The sequence below is a fragment of the Eupeodes corollae genome, chromosome 3 (genome assembly GCF_945859685.1).
Source record: "Eupeodes corollae chromosome 3, idEupCoro1.1, whole genome shotgun sequence".
Lineage (NCBI taxonomy): Eukaryota > Metazoa > Arthropoda > Insecta > Diptera > Syrphidae > Eupeodes > Eupeodes corollae.
This window is the reverse complement of record NC_079149.1, coordinates 78,362,310-78,381,190: the sequence shown is the minus strand read 5'-3', so window position 1 is coordinate 78,381,190 and position 18,881 is coordinate 78,362,310. Positions and strand designations below refer to the sequence as shown.

General features: G+C 35.5%; 1 protein-coding gene across 2 annotated transcripts in view; it reads right to left on the bottom strand.

Annotated features, from left to right (window-relative positions):
• Positions 1 to 431: 431 nt before the first annotated feature.
• Positions 432 to 18,881, bottom strand: part of LOC129949647 (uncharacterized) — a 91,447-nt gene continuing 72,997 nt past the window's right edge. The window contains exons 4-8 of one of the 2 annotated variants that reach the window (XM_056061229.1): positions 4,743 to 5,991; positions 3,181 to 4,391; positions 1,464 to 1,634; positions 1,281 to 1,398; positions 432 to 1,210 (exon numbers count right to left, since the gene is read on the bottom strand). In XM_056061229.1, coding sequence (XP_055917204.1) covers positions 1,171 to 1,210; positions 1,281 to 1,398; positions 1,464 to 1,634; positions 3,181 to 4,391; positions 4,743 to 5,991 — 2,789 coding nt within the window. In that variant the 3' untranslated portion in view covers positions 432 to 1,170. The remainder of the gene's footprint in view (positions 1,211 to 1,280; positions 1,399 to 1,463; positions 1,635 to 3,180; positions 4,392 to 4,742; positions 5,992 to 18,881) is intronic. The other variant, XM_056061230.1, reaches the window with a different exon arrangement.

Below are 18,881 nucleotides of genomic sequence, written 5' to 3'. Positions count from 1 at the left end.
GGGAAGAATAAAGCTTTAAGCCGAATGAGCATTTTATCTAACTTAAACTGTTCATCGATAGATTTAAATTTAAATAAGGTGGGATTAAAATTATTATTTAGAACCAGTGCTCCACTGAACGTAAACGTTCTCATTTTATTTTTTGTTCTGTAATAGTTAAATGTTAATTATGTTTTGTATTTTGTGCGTGTGTTAGGCTATAAATGTATTATTTTTTACTAACAACTAACACATGCACTTATGATGAGCCTCTGATCGTAGTTTGCGGCTTGCTATAAGCTTACCACTTTGTGAAATTCTAAAGTGTAAAAAGTTCCATGCTGGCCTTATGTACAAAATTAGCCGGTTAAATTTTTAACCAAATTTCATTGAAATTCTCCAAAGCTTTATCTCAAAACGAACTCTGATCCATACGCATAATAAAACAATCATTACAATATAAATATTGGCATATTTATTTCTTAAATTCTGAAATACATAATATGTAATTATTTATTTTATTTTAAAGTGCTGGGATACTTCAGCTTAAAAACGTCAAATTTCAAATCGAAAACGCATAATTGTTAGAAACTATCTTTTTAAAAACTACCCTTCCTGATTTCAGAATGTTTCCAAATTGATGCTTGTGTATCCCAGCACAAACTCGTACATAGTTCCACTTATTCTAGGCAGTCCATTGGATTTTTGTCAGTTTTAATTGATATATGTATATAAATAAAATTTTCTCAAAAGCATTAGTATAACATTGACAAGAATATACAGTAATTAATTAAAAAGAAAAACGGTTATAATTTATGAAAAAAAATTATAATACAATTTTAGATTGATATAAACCCCTATTTTTCAGTGCTGTGCTAACCAAAAATCTTGCAATATATTAACAATAACGTAATAACGTAATTCTAGCACATCAATCGTGTAAAAGTTAACCAATTTCTGACAAAAAATAAAATGTTATTTATCACAAAGTACATATTTATGTTGTATTAATTCTTGTGGGGTTAATATTTTATATAAAAATCAATATTTACAAATTTCGTGTCCACTTATATAATAATATAATATCAATTTTCAAGGTACATTAAATTCTCAAAAAACATATCATATTAAATATGCATATTTTGAATTAAACTAATAGATATTAGTTTTGCTTTTATTATTTTAGGATTTCTATTTTTCAGTTATTTCAGGATTTTTCATTTTCGGGAATCTGTATAAAGAAACAAAAAAAAAATAGAATATGTTAACACTCTACACTAGTAAGAAAATAAAAATAATACCTTCTCTTTATAATCTTCAGATTTATTGCACCTTCACGAACGTTTTTGAACAGACTTATAGTTTCTATATGGCTCATATCTTGGACTGAAATCCCGTTTATTTCGACAATTTCGTCTCCTATAATTAATTTTAATAACATACATATACTCAATATTGACAATTGAAATGTCATTTACACTTACCAGCATGCAATTCACCATCATCAGATGCTTGGCCACAAGGAAATACAGTTTTGACAAAAATTCCCATGTTGCCCTTGGGAGAGTCCCGTCCACCAACAATGCTAAAGCCTAGAGATTTCATACCATGGCCCTTATAGAAGGTAATTGTTTTAATGCACGATTTATGAATCCCTTCAAGAAAATAAAATATAAACATCGAATAAAGCAAAAATAAATACATAGATAATAATAAGGAAGTGTACTTGTTAAATTATTGAAACCATCGATGTTAAGATTAACAATATTAAAATTATTAAATATTAATGAATTTATTGTTAGTTTTTTAATTAAATTTAGAGATATGACTCTATACAACACATGCTTTTATTAGTACTAACCAGTTTGGGTTCGTAGGTACTTAAATGTTACCCCTTTTTGTCGCCATACCTCGAGAACTGTCAAATACATAGACCTCAAATACATTTTGTGTTACTGTTAGTAACATCAAAGGTTGCAGATAGGATTTTTAAATTGAGCCGTTTTCGCGACTTTTGGCAGTCCATAAATTACGATGCGGACACGAGATTTTCTAAGACTTTTTACACAATGTATATTCCAAAAGGGAGGTTTAAACAAATTTCCATCTTGTTATCTGTGATTCTAAGATAAAAACCCATATTTTAATGGGGAGGGGAGTCATTCCGTAATTTCCGAAACGATAATCATTAAAACGATATCGTCAATAATTTGCTTCACGTAACTTTATCACAATCGTCTCGTTCAATCGTTTTAAGTATAAGTTCCTTGAGTATATTCCAAATATCAAAATAAACTCAACGAAAGATAATGCTTGTTTAATAACTTGAAAATCTTATTTAACTTGGTTTTTCTTTATGGGAAATTTTGAAAATTTGATCTAAATTTATTGTTAATAAAAATGCCAACTATTTTGTGATGTTTATTGTTATTGTCACTTTTTGTGTGACAGCTGCAGTAATAAACCCAATGTTGTCCAAGGGAAGGAAGTGAAGACTCCATTTCATCCACAGGAAACATAACTTGGCTTCAAAAATATTTTTTGTTTCCAAAACTACTTTGGATTAGTGCTTTGTGCAAGAGCGATACAAAAATCGTTGCCTGTCGAATATACCAATGTTCCTCCGCCCCAAAGTTTCAATAGTTACAGCAAATTTTAATATTGCAGGTATAGATACATACATTATGTATGTATCTAGAACGACAACCGTCTGACAAATTTATTGTTTATAATATCATTATAAAGTTCTTTTTTGCAATTCCAAAACTACAATCGTTTTATTTATTGAACAACAATTAAGATAGATTACTAATGTTTTGTATACAAAAATGCTTACATATGGGTTATAATATATAAAAGGTCCATTCATCTCTTAATTTTCTTCTTAACCGAATTCATTGCATTTTTTTGAGTTTTTATTTTCAATTTGTTACAAAACTAAACTACACCGAAACTTTTTTACTTCAATTTGCTTAGCTATCAATGGAAATTAATAGCAGACGCTAAAAAGCTATCGTGCAAACGCTATCGTTTTGACGATATTACTTTGAAGATTATCGTCTTACATGAAGTGAGACTGTCGTCGAAACGTTATCGTCTAACGACTATAATTTAAATCCATGAGTTAAGTTCGAAATTGATTTTTAAATCCTGAACGAATCTAAAACTACCTTAGATAATATCTTTATAATTCGCACTCACCATCAGTAGATGAATCCTTTGGCACATCCTGTACAGCTAGTGTAGTAACGTTAGTCGAAGACGTCGTCGGTAGAGATTCTAAATCTTTTCGAATTGAAACATCAAACTGGGCAAGCTGAGAATCTTGATGATTTAGTTGTTGAGGTTTTATATAGTGGTCAGCTATGAAATCACAATGCATGTTACTGTTACCCTTAACGGTGATAGTTGTTGTTAGAACATCTGTATTTGGCTTGGTCTGATTATTTGTTAGATTATCTTGGGGTGCAGTTAGAAGATGTTTAGGAGAATCGATAGAAGTTTTAGTAGTTTTGTTCTCAGACCTTTTTGATTGGACATATAAACTTAACCGGCTAGAACTTAAACGTGAGTGTGAAAACCTGAGTGATCGATAATTTGAATTTGAATAATTTATTGAATTTCGGGAGTAGTGAGACCGGGATGTAAAACTAGTGTCATCATCCGAGCCTTTGATAGGCGAGTCATCAGATTTTTGTATAAAAAGATCTTTAGTTTCCTTTGGATCTTTAATATAAAGGCGATGAACATTTGATTGGTTAGTATTTTGGTTATAAGTGTTTTGATTAGACAGGCATTTAGAGTGTTCAGATTGTTGAAGAGCTTCAGCACGTTTTCGACTGAGAATTTGCCACTTCTCGTCGTCGCTGATTGTGGTAGTTATTGTTGTTACACGGTTAGCATAAACAGGTATATATTCAGACGTACTATAAAGTGGTGTTAACTCCAAATTTCGTGCAGATCGCGGACGCTGTAATTGTTCGTTTTCTTTAGCTTCATTTGGAATTGTGTTACGGGGAGTTGGACATCGTGTTTGAATTTTGTTTTTTATTGAAGACGCGTTCATTGCATTATTATCGTCCTCAAGGGCTATTTGTAAACTACTTAGATCATAGCTATTTATGCTTTCTGTGCTGTGCGTACGATGGCTGTAAGATAGTCGTTTCCTTGCTCGGCTATTGTTATAGTAATCCTCCGGCTCATTGGAATGCTTAGCAGGATCACTGCAATTTATTTTAATTTTTGTACAGAAATCAGTCACTGAAGTCACTTCATCATGAGCTATGATAAGATCGATGCAGTTGTCTACGAATGTAGATAACAAGCCTTGTACTTGATCGAAAGACTGTATGCCACGTAGATGATTGCCGTTAACGTTAACAATTTCATCACCTAATCGTAGCCGGCCATCTCTAAAAAAAAGAACCAAATTTTCAGGTGATGCAATTATTGTAAATTTTATTATATTATTATTATATTAAAGTAGATGTAGTTTCGAAATCAAAATACATAATTGCAAAACTTTATGGGTATGCTTTAAATATTTTAATTATTCAATTGAAAATAAATAGTTTTATAGAAAATTATTGTCAACTGGATTTAAATCAATTAAGTCAAAGAATCAAAATCAAATATACATAGACATGCAATTATAATTTTACAAACGTAAATATGATTGTTATCATTTAATATTTCAGAACTCAATCTTAACTTAGGAATAGAATGTTTATACCATATTTATTTTTCTGACAAACAGAACTTACTTGTGTGCAATACCGTTATTGTCAATCTCCACAACAACGTATCTTATCTGCTGTTCATTTGATCTACACAGTACAGTCTTCGGAGATAGAACCAAACCAATGAAATCATTTGCGTAATGTCTTTCCAATTTGATCTGCCGAAAACGTCGACGTATTGTTTCGGTTTCATAATCATAGTTATATACACCAAGTGAAACTGGTGCACTTGAATCAATTTCGTTCCCTAATAATCCGTTTCTAATCGAATTACTTGACACTTGACTATTTCGTTTCATTAAAGCATCATCCACAAGACCGCGGCCACCATCACTGTCATAACCCGATTCGTTTGAACTCAAGCAACTACTTAATCTTTGGTAAAGTGGTTCCCAGTCCTTCGAAGAAATACTATTATTTCGGGAAACATCACCTTGCGGTGAGCAGTTACTTATTGCACTATCATCCGAGGAATAACGTTTAATGACGCCACCCCGATAAATCACCTTTTGTTGGTGATTTGGACTAGTGCTAGTGAGGGAAACTGAATCACCGTCTCCTATTCCATTTGTTGTAATTACTGGACATCTGATGCTGTGACCTAACGCCCCTTGATTATGAAAACTTGTCTTTAACGACTGTTTCATCACAGAACCTCCGTTTTCCTCCGGGAGCACTGATAATCGAGAGCGAAGAAACGCATATGGAAAATTTCCGCGACGAGGTTGTTCTCCTAGGTTTGTAATTCCTGCCTTTGCAATGTCATCACAACTTGAGGATTTGAGTGTTGATGGTCCAATGGTTGAATTTTTATGGATAGATTTCTTACCAGTATCTAAATTTAGACTATCACTCGGATCATCGCATTTAACGTACGAACAAGTACTAAGTTGGCTGGTGGAACTACTACGGTAAAGCTGTGGTTCTGAGGCTTTCACTAAATTATGTGATTTGTGGTTGAGCATTCCAGTAGAACCTATTCTATGAAAGAAAGACTTCAGGGTTTTTTGGGATTCTTTCGTAAGTGATGCACTTTTATTCGGTGTTCTCTGAGGGCTGTCCACAGATTTTTCCCTTGTCGATCTTTTATCAGTTTCGTGCTCTTTTTCTTGCTTTTTGAAAGTTTCTATAGAATCGGATCTAAATTTTTTGGGAGCGCTTGTTGCGTCCGATGTTGGAGGTTGAAAGATACTTTGGAGGTCGTGATGAGTTTTTTGTCCCCCCTTTTTTAAAATGTCAAGCTTCCTACCCATTCGCTTACCCCAAGTAAACACTGAAAACGAAAAAAAAAACATTCATAAATATATGTTCGTAAAATATATTTTATTAACATATTGGTAATAAAAAAGAAGTTAAACAAATATGAACATGACGATTTTGAGTTTTTTTTATGCACATCACTACTTTATAAGGAGAATTTACTATTTGGAAATTGGGAAATGTGTTAGATGGATGTAAAGATAAACACACATTTTATTCAAAAAAGTCTTAAGCGGCCAAAAGATACCACACTTATGTCGGTTTGCAGAAATGTGTGCTGAGTGTGGGCTGGAGAAGAAACCAATTTTCGGTGTCAGACATGAAGCGAATAAAATCAATAGTTTGCGATTTGTCTGTATCGATGTCTCTGTGTATGGAGATGCGTGCCATATTTAATATTCACTTGCAAGTTGTTTCAATAAAAGCTTTAATTTTCAACGTCACTCATGCTGATCTTTCCTTTTTAAGATCTCTTTTACAACTAATGCGTGTACGATTTGGTGTGTTTTGTGTGGCGGAATGCCACAACGGGTATTGGATGGGAAATTTCAACTAATTTTGTAGTTACTTTTAGCCAATCAGAATGCTTTGACTACGTAGCAGCTAGCTTAGTGAATGTCCCCAATGTCATGTTCATGATAGATGATGTTTAGGGGCGAATTATAGCTTTCATTAGTTTTTATTATTTATGCTTATTTTGACATTCGAACGAAACGTTGATTCGAGTGACTACATCTATTCGTTCAAATGAATTTGGTTTATTTTGAGATTCGAATGAAAAGTATTCATTGTAGAATATGAACCGAAATTAACTTTATTTAGGAGATCAGCTGTTCTAAATGATTTGAAATTTTGTTTTGATTTAGTCGAAGAATCTTATTTTTAATTCACAGATTCACAGTCTAAATTGAAAAATTAAGTGAAGTCAATTAAGTGATGGAGAAAAACATTTAACGTGAAATACAATTTTTTTTCAACTAACGTTACTATTTTGGTTTAAATTTCTATGTTGTGTCTATACCGTTTTAAATGTTATGTATATTCGTCACACATGGTCACACTTTCAATTGAAATGAAAACAATCAAAGTTTATAAACTTCAAATCGGTGTAGGTTTTCTTATTTTGGACAAAGTAGACAATAGCAATAGTTTTGTTTCTTAATTCTAATGGCGAACGGGAACATGTCAGTATCTACACGGTTTACAGAAAAACCTCCTCCATCAATCTTATCAGGCATTCTTTTTGCTCTCTATTTCTCCAATTAGAATGTGACTGTTCCCTTTATAAAATAACAAACAAAAACTCGTCACAATATAACCAATTTCGTTTAATAATCGTATTCACCAGAAAATATCTAAGCGACACAAAAATGACGTTTGATTCGAATCATTCGATATTCAAAGTTTACTTACTTTTTTTTTAATGAACTTTCGATTGAATCAGCAAACTTTCGAATCGATAGAAACTCAAAATAAAATCTTCTCGAATTCAAATAACTTTCGATCGAAAACGAATTTCAAAATAAGCGTGATTGAGTCCAATCAATGGAATTTTGTTGGCAGGTCGTTTATAGCTATCATTAAAAATGTCTGTCCTTGAAAATAATTTTCTGATTGAAATCCAACGAAAAATGTTTACTGCCAGAAATCTGTCATTGGAATCGTGTGAAATTAGAACACAAATCAGTGGAACTATTCGTTTCACTTTTGAACATAAAAATATCAGCTGTTCAGGAAAATTAATTTCCATCCGGAAACATTGTTTTCTCCAAAAAAATTCTTTGTGTGATTTCCGATCGTTCAGTATGGATTGATTTAAATTTAAGCTATAACTGGCCCGTTAGTTGATATTCAATACATAGTGAAATCGTTTTCAACAAACAGCTGATTCTTCATATTTAGTTAGGGACAAACTCGTTTCACTGAAAGCGTTTAATTTTTTTTGTTTTCCCAGCTGTCAGTTTCACGTTCAAATCAGAAATGGTTTTATTCATATCACGAGATTTTTTAGGTTCCACGAGATGGTTAGCCTTAATTTGAACAAATTGAACATTGAAACATTGCCGTTTTTATCATTCGGTCTTTGTCAAAGTTAAAAATCACCGAATCCTATTAAAAAATAAAGTTGAGTGACATAGAGAACAGAACAGGTGGCGCAACAGTCCGTTGGGTACTAGGGCTTAGTGACTTATAGCTTTTGAAATAGAACTTGCATAAATAGAGCTTGATTGACAAAAAGTGAATTCTGGCTTTCTTAAGTTCGGAGGGCTTTGGAACTTATGTCTTCGATTTTAAGTATTGGGGTTATTTCACTTTAACGAAGTTCAATAGGGCCAATTGCAAAGGATAAGTTTTATTTCCCGGCACCGTCTTTCCAATTCTTTGCAAATCAAAACAAATCATGAGTTTTCTTTTTTGTCGTTCTCATTTCTCATTTTTAAAAGAATTAAATTGGGGATCATATGATAGCACTAAACACAACGTCACTATATCGAGGAAGCATATAGTGACTAGTTAAAAGTCCTGAAATAATTGTTGAGATCGTCCCATTTGGTTTTCTCGTTATTAAATACCCGTTTTATGCCTAAATGAACAGTTTTTAAAAAAGAAAAGAAATACGAATATCAAATGTAACAAAAATGTGTAATCTCGGTAAGTTTAATAAATGAGAAGAACTAATTTTTTAAAAACTAAATTTATACTGATGGCAAATATTGTTAGAAAGATATGTACTAAAGTTGTGAGGAATAGATATTTTTCTATGTAGTTTTCAGCCATTCCACCACATTAGAGCATTAGAGTTGGAGACATCAAAGTTACCAGTAAGTATTAAGTAAGTGCATCACATCCCAAAATGTACACATTAACGTTTTCCTTGTATTTTATAAACTAAATTACCCGATTAAAGCATGTTTTGTATGCATTTTATGCCAAGTATTTATTTTTAAGAATCAGTGAATTGTATTGTTTTTAAAATGTTTAAGTGTTGTAACCAATGCGTTTATTTTACAACTTAAATTGCTATATGCACATTGCACACATTAGTTTAGGCGCGGCATATACGAGTACATGGCACCACGTCTATATTTAAACTTTGTTCCTATGGACCTTTATATATTTACCTATACCTTAAGTAATAAAATTTTTAAATAACGGCTTTATGAAGTCGAGGTGGCATGGAATTTGCAATGTATAAAAATGCATAACTTAACAGTAAGTTCTTTTGAATGTGGATAAGTAAAATTGTCGTGGCCATTAAAAGTTATGGTGTTTGCAATTTTCTATGGTCTTGCAATGGTTATGTTTTGATGGTTAGTTCCATAAATACATCAAGTAAAAGGTGAGATATTTTCAAAAAAAAAAACTAAAAACAGAAGAATACCTCCCAATTAAAGTCAATTGATTTTGAAAATATCTTTTTGCTTTTCAATTCCCAAGTTTTCTGTTTGCTCATGATTTTATTTTTAGGATATTCGAATCGGTATATTCTGGAAGTTTTACATACATAAAGATGAAAACAGTTTTTGGAAAAAAGAACACAGGTTGTTTCCACTGACATCAGTTTCTGATGTGAGATGTTTAAATCAACAGAAAACAATTTATAAGTTCTTTAAAGATTGTTCAATGAGTTCTTCAATGAGTCTTCAATTTGCTCTGTTAATAACTTTTGAAATAGAGATTACAGACACACTTTATAGATAATGAGATGTACTTTTTTTCTTCTCGGACACACTCAATGCTGATATTGCTGTAAATTCAGCCAATACCTTACTTGAGAAGATCGATATCACCCAGCATTAGACCTATCTTTTAATATAAATGTATGTAATGTTCCTAATTGCTCCAAAGAAAATCTTGAATTTAACTTTAAAAATTGTAGACTTAATGAACTTTTCAACCTGTTACGTAATGTTAAATGGGATTATTTGTTTGAGAACTGTGAAATTAATGCTATGTGCTATAAATTCTACTGTGTTCTCTTTAACTTGTTTTATGAGACTACACCATTGCGAAAACCGCGAAATACTTCTAAATCTCCTCCAAGGTTTGACTCTGGGTAAAAAACGTAAAAAATAAAAGAAACAAGGCCTGGATTAAATATAATAAAACAAAAGATGATAATGGCTTGGTAATATTCAATGAGCTAAGAAATATGCTTATTGACTATTCAGATATTCTTTAGAATGACTTTATTTTAAACACTGAAACGGACATAAAAAACAACCCCAACAAATTTTGGGGCAATGTTAATAGAAGGTAAGAGAAATACTGACGGGTATCCAAACTGCATGTCTTTCAACAACGAACTTAGCCATGACTCTGAAAAAATTTCAAATATGTTTGCAAATTTTTTCAAAGATGCTTTCTAAGTAGCGAACTCCTGTCAAACGCCTGAGTCATTGGCCCTCTCAAAAAATTTCCCTCATTTGAATTTAATTAGTCTTTGGATCTCTGAAGATGAAAGAAGTTATCAGTAAGCCCTTTGATAAATTGTGCCACAAAACATTAACTTCCAAACTTAAATCGCAAGTCTTTAACGATAAATTTGTTAGTTGGGATTCGTCGTACTTATATAATACATAATACAGCGTAGTTTTTAGGAATGAGCGGTCATCATATTTTTATACCAACTCTGGCGTACCACAAGGTAGGCACTTAGGGCCTTTACTATTTATTTTGTACGTTAACGACTTACCTTCTGTTTTAAAACACTCATCTGTTTTAATTTGCACTGATGACATTAAATTTTTTACCTAAGGGGCCAGTTATAGCTATTATTGAAATCGATCCGGAACATTTTTTGAATCGATATTTGACGGTGTTTCCCTTTGATTAGAAATGAAAATTATGTACTATTCGATCGGAAACCACACATTTATTTTTCTATAAAAATGTGAAATTCATTTTCCTGAACAGCTGATAATTTTATGTTTAAAATCGCTCCAATCGTTCCACTGATTTGTGTTCCAATTTCACACAATTCCAATGACAGATTTGTGTCAGTAAACATTTTTCAATGGATTTCAGTGAGGACATTTTTTTCAATGATAGACATTTTTAAGGATAGCTTTGAACGACCTGTCAATAAAGTTCCAATGTTTGTTTTCAATGGTTAAACTGGCGCCTAACTGGGCAGGTCCCACGTTACTTATGTGTGTCGAATATTAGGAAAAACGTATGGAAGTGTTAACACTTTTTATAGGTATTTTCTTCGGTTGAGGATGGAGTACACTATTTATTTTGAAAAAATCCCATTAATAATGGGTGATTTTTTTGAGGTTAGGATTTTCATGCATTAGTATTTGACAGATCACGCGGGATTTCAGATATGGTGTCAAAGAGAAAGATGCTCAGTATGCTTTGACATTTCATCATGAATAGACTTACTAGCGAGCAACGCTTGCAAATCATTGAATTTTATTACCAAAATCAGTGTTCGGTTCGAAATGTGTTTCGCGCTTTACGTCCGATTTATGGTCTACATAATCGACCAAGTGAGCAAACAATTAATGCGATTGTGACCAAGTTTCGCACTCAGTTTACTTTATTGAACATTAAACCGACCACACGAATGCGTACAGTGCGTACAGAAGAGAATATTGCGTCTGTTTCTGAGAGTGTTGCTGAAGACCGTGAAATGTCGTTTCGTCGCCGTTCGCAGCAATTGGGTTTGTGTTATTCGACCACATGGAAGATTTACGCAAAGATCTTGTTGTAAAACCGTATAAAATACAGCTCGTGCAAGAACTGAAGCCGAATGATCTGCCACAACGTCGAATTTTCAGTGAATGGGCCCTAGAAAAGTTGGCAGAAAATCCGCTTTTTTATCGACAAATTTTGGTCAGCGATGAGGCTCATTTCTGGTTGAATGGCTACGTAAATAAGCAAAATTGCCGCATTTGGAGTGAAGAGCAACCAGAAGCCGTTCAAGAACTGCCCATGCATCCCGAAAAATGCACTGTTTGGTGTGGTTTGTACGCTGGTGGAATCATTGGACCGTATTTTTTCAAAGATGCTGTTGGACGCAACGTTACGGTGAATGGCGATCGCTATCGTTCAATGCTAACAAACTTTTTGTTGCCAAAAATGGAAGAACTGAACTTGGTTGACATGTGGTTTCAACAAGATGGCGCTACATGCCACACAGCTCGCGATTCTATGGCCATTTTGAGGGAAAACTTCGGAGAACAATTCATCTCAAGGAATGGACCGGTAAGTTGGCCACCAAGATCATGCGATTTGACGCCTTTAGACTATTTTTTGTGGGGCTACGTCAAGTCTAAAGTCTACACAAATAAGCCAGCAACTATTCCACCTTTGGAAGACAACATTTCCGAAGAAATTCGGGCTATTCCGGCCGAAATGCTCGAAAAAGTTACCCAAAATTGGACTTTCCGAATGGACCACCTAAGACGCAGCTGCGGTCAACATTTAAATGAAATTATCTTCAAAAAGTAAATATCATGGACCAATCTAACGTTTCAAATAAAGAATCGATGAGATTTTGCAAATTTTATGCGTTTTTTTTTTTTTTTAAAGTTCTCAAGCTCTTAAAAAATCACCGTTTATAATACATAATACAGCGTAGTTCTTAGGAATGAGCGGTCATCATATTTTTATACCAACTCTGGCTTACCACAAGGTAGCCACTTTGGGCCGTTACTATTTATTTTGTACGTTAACGACTTACCTTCTGTTATAAAACACTCTTCTGTTTTAATTTGCACTGATGACATTAACATTTTTTACCGAAGGGGCCAGTTATAGCTATTATTGAAATCGATCCGGAACTTTTTTTGAATCGATATTTAATGATATTTCCCTTTGATTAGAAATGAAAATTATGTACTATTCGATCGGAAATCACATACAGAATTTTTCATATTTCATATTTTCCGAACGGAAATTCATTTTCCTGAACAGCTAATACTTTTATGTTTAAAAGTGAAACTGATTTGTGTTCCAATTTCACACAATTCCAATGACAGATTTGTGTCAGTAAACATTTTTCGATAGATTTCAATGAGGAAATTATTTTCAATGACATACATTTTTAAGGATAGCTTTAAACGACCTGTCAATAAAGTTCCAATGTTTGTTTTCAATGATGAAAACTAATGATAACTAGGCGCCAGTGTACTGGACAGGTCCCATGTTACTTATGTCGTCTTGGAGTTTTGAATATTGGACAGATAAAAATTAAATGTAGACAATCTTCTTTTTATTTTAGAATTAATTCCATTTAAGTTGAGAACTTCATATCTTTAAAGATTATGGTTATTTCTTCATAACTCAGTGAATCCTTGAAATAATGTCTGGCACAAAGATTATAGCTGAGCTGACCGTAGATTATTCTACTGATTGAGTCTTGAGCTTCTTCTACCAGTGAATACCTCATTTTTTTCTATGATGCTGTACATTTATTCTTTCACATGTCTTACATTGCTAAAATCATCATCCAATCTCACGCCACACTCATTGCCAACAGATTTCCATCTTGCAAACCACCAGTCCTTGTTTCTCAGCTCATATAAAGGAAGTTTTTTCAAAAGTCTTGTGCTCTGATGGTTGCTGCAGACTTTAATGGTGTAGTCAGCTTGAGACTTCAGGGTGCTTGTTAGAAGTTTTGGAAGTCGTATTTCTAAATATATGGCATAACTAGGCGTATTCAGAGTGGTACCCGTGACATGATGGTTAGTGCGTTGGACATTAAAAAGGCACGACGGCATTTTACAATGTACGAAGTGCCAGAGGTTTGGCCATGCCAATGCCAACTGCAATATGCAGTTGCGTTGTGTGAGGTGCGGAGAAACCCACAAAGAAGGAGAGTGCTGGGGAATGAGCGGGTTGAGGATTTGACCCTGCTCAAGTGTGTCCTTTGTGGAAACCAAGGGCACCCGGCTAACTATAGGGGTTGCCCTAAGGTCCAACAAATGAAGCAAAAACAGGCCAGTCAAAAAGCCGAAAAAAGTCGAACAGTTCGACAGGCTCCAACACAAAAATTCGTGGATCCCAAATTCTCTTACGCCCAAATGGTGTCAGGGAGTGGAAACACGAGACAGGCTCCACCAACGGTTGCCCCAAAGGCCCCTGTGCCTAAGGCACCAGAGGTGCAGCCTGACATTGTAGCCTTGTTGTTGAGCATTCAAGGTCAACTAACAGGACTGCAAAGTCAGATAAAGGAGCAAGGCAAAAGGGTAGATCATCTCTACTCTTTGTTGCCTGGCCTGGCGCAATTAAGACCATAATGGGCGCGCTGCCGGAGACGCGCCTAAAAGTCCTAGCTGTGAATGTAAATTCACTGATTAGGATTGAACGAAGAGCCAATATGTTCCAATTGTTGAAAGACTACAGTCCCGATGTGTTTATGGCTAGCGAAACTAAGCTAAACCACAACCACAAATTGACTCATAAAAATTACAATATCGTAAGAAGAGACCGGCCCGACTCCACTCAAGGGGGCGGTGTCGCTCTCTTTATACGAAAAGGCATTAATTATAAAGTCATATACAACAATGAATTGCGAAAGCTCAAGACGCTAGAAGTTTGCGTCGTATGCATCTCTCTCTCTCAAGGGAAGCGGATGTATATGATTGTGGCTTATGCGGCTGGAGCTCCGCAGGTTACTTACTTTGCTTCAGAACTCGAGATTCTTTTTAGGGAACTGAAACTGAGCTTGGAAGAAAACTATTTCATCTTGGCCGGTGATTTGAACGCAAAACATGAAGATTGGGGAAATCAACATAGTAATCCCAGAGGTAATCATCTTTTTAATTTGATGAATCTTTACAGCGTTGAATATGGCGTCGACCTGCTGGCTACTGAAAGGCCATCGTATCCAAGAAGCGGCTCCTTTCTGGACCTTTTGCTGTACGACACCAGACTGACAGTTACAGACAAAGTGGGTAATCACCCGCGAAACTGCTTACAGACAGTCGAGTACGACAGTGATCACTGCGGACTGGCTGCTGTTATTCAGATTCTGAACGAACGCGTGGAGTTGGAGGAATACGTTCCAACGCATTCTTACAATTACAGTAAGATGCGTTGGCCTCGTTTCACCAATTCCCTAGCGAGAGAACTTCGTTCGAGTGACATAGCCCCACCAAACAACAGAAACCTGACAAATACAGAAATCGACCAACACTTACAACAGATGGACGAAACAATAAAACGAACGATGGAACGGACAATCCCAAAATACAAAGAACGGGACCAAATGGACGCTTACAGAAACGCGACAATTGACGCACTACGTAGGCACAAGAGTGGCTTACTGACCAGACTCAAAAACTTGCACAGACGACTTACAGACCCACGCGACTCGGAGGTTAGGACACTGAAATCGTCACTAAAAAATGTCAATCTGTTGATTAAGGAGAACTACAGGCTATCGATTAACAAGTACTGGGACCGCAAGATCCGGTCAGTTAATTCGAGTGACCCTAGTATGTTCCCCAAAATCAACAAGATATTCAGGAAAAAAAACGATAATGACCTTCCGTGTCTTAAACTCCAAAGAACTGAAGAGAACAGAAACGTACTAAGGACAGCGCAAATAGATCCAGAGGAAGCCATCTTTGACGATGACTTTTACATAATTGAAGATCCGAAGGAAAAAGTGGAGGCGGTGGGAGCTGCTTTTCAGCAAGTGTACAAGGTGAATGTTAGCATTCGCCCCAACCACGACCTGGAAAACAGAGCCCTACTTAATCACTTTTACCTCCGTAATGATATCACACATTGGCGATCTGAGAACCGCGGTTTCATGCGGTTCAATGACGATTCCTTGGCAAATGCCATAATCGCCGAGCAAACGGGACCAAGTCCCTTGTTAGTGACGAAGGTTGAGCTTCAGCTCATCTTCAATTCAATAAAAAACAAAAAGTCAGCAGGTGTCGATGGTATATCCAACGTTGTACTAAGACATTTACCGACGGAAGCAATTGACATTTACACCACGCTCTTCAATAATGCACTGAATAATGCATATTATCCAGCGCATTGGAAGACCGCTGTGGTTCATCCTCTCCCGAAAAAGGGAAAGGACAACTCCAACCCGTCAAATCTTCGGTCGATAAGTCTTCTTCCGAGCATCAGCAAAGTTTTCGAAAAGATCATTAATAGGGCTCTGACTAAGTGGGCTGCGGACAACAAAATAATTCCGGATAAACAGTTCGGGTTCAAGGCGGGTCATGACACAATTCATGCTGCGTCTAAACTCGTTTCTGATATCCAATGGAATAAATCAAAACAACAATGCACAGGTGCTGTTCTGGTTGATTTGGAAAAGGCCTTTGACACCGTATGGTTAGAGGGTCTTTACCTAAAACTGAGCAGGCTTGGCATTAGCAAACCATTGTTGTATATACTTTATGATATGCTTAACGGTAGAAAGTTTGTTGTCAAGAGTGGCAATGTAACTTCTACCACAACATTCTCAATTAAAAATGGTCTTCAACAGGGAGCGGTGAACTCGCCGATTCTCTTCAGCATTTACACCAGCGATCTGATAGGTAGTCTTACAAAGGCAATTGCGTACGCCGACGATCTAATTGCGTACAGAACGGCCCGAAAGGTTGAGGTTATTAGAATTCTCTTGCAGCGTGATTTCGACAAGATTCAGCGATATTGCGACGACTGGAAACTGAAAATAAATGTCCAGAAGTCAGAGACAATTCTGTTCCGGACTCCGTTGGCTGGGGCCACGGGGGATACGTGTAAGAATTGGCGCAAGATGGTCATCGTTGATCTTCACGGGCAGCCATTAGCGAGCAAAAGTGTAGTGAAGTACCTCGGTATCTGGTTAGATCAGTATTTATATTTCGACCGACATATAAATGCTGCTCTGACCAGGGCCAGAGGAGCCTTCGCTCTGACGAAACGGCTGTTTTTTAGCAGTCGGCTTGACCCCAGAGTGAAGGTAATTTGCTACATGGCCCTCATACGGCCAATGATCGTGTATGGTTGTCCTGTGTGGTTCAACGTTGCCCCTTCCCAGATGGAGAAGTTTCGGGTGTTCGAGCGGCAGTGTTTACGACGCTGTACTGGCTTATATCGAACAGCCGAATCTTCTTATGTGCATTACTATTCCAACGAGGTCCTATACAACGGGGCTCGAATCAACAGAATTGACAATTTCGTGATAAAACTCGTTCGAGGTCACATTGCAAGAGCTATGTCTTCGACCAACAATTTAATTTTCGGGGCGTTCTATCCGAACGACGAGTATTTTGAGAGTGCACGCTTGAGCGGCTTCATTCCCCCAGAGGCATTCCTCTTTTTAGATAGATGCGGTCTGATACAGGATAGATTGGCATTTCCGTTAATCTACCACGCCAGACGAAGAACCGTGGATAGGCGACTCCTGTACAATCGGGACGTCATGGCACAAGGCGGAGCAGAGCTCCTTCGGTTCAGTAGGGCTGTGTCCGAACGGGACCGAACTGATAGGGTGAAGCAGGAGAACCAGTTTTGGTGGCTTCAATCGGCACTTGATATTGGGTAGTCGGGATGGGGTTTAAGCCTTGGCCGGCTTACATACTTGTTTTATAGTTTTAGGGTTTAGTGGCACAAAAATAAAAAATACAAAAAAAATAAAAAATAAAAAGAAAAAAAAAACAAAAAAAAAAACAAAAGAAAATTAAAAAAAAAAAATCAAAGAAAAAAAAAAAAAAACATGGAATAAAAAAAAAACATACAAAAAAGACAGTAAAATATAAAAACAAAACACGTTAGATTTGCTGCTGTGGTTGTTCTAGTTTTAAGTAGTTTATAGGTAGAATAGGTAGTTTAAGTTAGTTTTAAGTTTTATTTAAGGACCTAACTTTAAGTAGTTTGTAAGTAAAAATAAATAAAAAAAGGATATTGATATTAGTTTTTTGTTCAAATTTTCTAATAAATACAAAAATAAATGAAATAAAATTTAAATGAAGTAAAATAGATCTTAGGGCCGAAAGGCATTAGTTTTAAGTGTTATAGTTTAACTTAGAGTGTCCGTATGGGACCATTAAGTTAGTTGTAAGTTATGGATAATTAGGCTAGTTTTATGAATTTTTGTCTAGCTTTAAGATAGGTTTAAGATTGAACTAATAAAAATGAATTTAAAAAAAAAAAAAAAAAAAAGTGCGTTGGACTGTCATGCTAGAGGTCTTGGGTTCGATCCCTGCCTATGCCATCTAAAATATTTTCACGGGTACTGCCTCTTGCGAGGAATTGACAACTTCTCCAAGAGTAACTATTGTCATGAAAAAGTGCTTTCTCAAAATTAGCCGTTCGGAGTCGGCATATAAACTGTAGGTCCCCTCCATTCCTGACAACATTACTCGCACACAGGAATGGTTGAGAGTTGTAAGTCACTAGGCCTTGGTTCTCAATGGACTGTCGCGCCACCCAATTTATTTATTTAGGCGTATTCAGAGGTAGGTTGAAAAGTTTCTTTATAAAATTCCTTTACAATTTTTCGATTACTTCATATTCTACTGATCCCTAAACCTGACCAGTATACAAGAGAGTAGATTGTCCTGCTCGATACATTTTTCGAGACTTACAACTAGTATACTGCAAAATATTTTTACAATTACATTCATGAATGAAATTCCTCTGTAATTTTCGGGTGAGTCTAATGAGCCTTTTTTATGTATAGGAAAATTGACGGATTTTTTGGACGATGAAGGTATGTTGGCATTCATAAAGATTTTACTGAAAATAATTTTTAAATGGTTGAGAAGAATTCGTAGGGACTTCCATCTTCACCAGTTGCCTTGTTTAACACAGCTTCAATTTCTTCGTTTTCAATGTATGCATCTAATATTTGGTCAGTGGTTAAAGGATCCGCTGTGAAAGTTGTAAAGCTGGAATCATTGGCGAGAAGAAGCTTAAAGTGAGTGGCAAGGGTTTCGG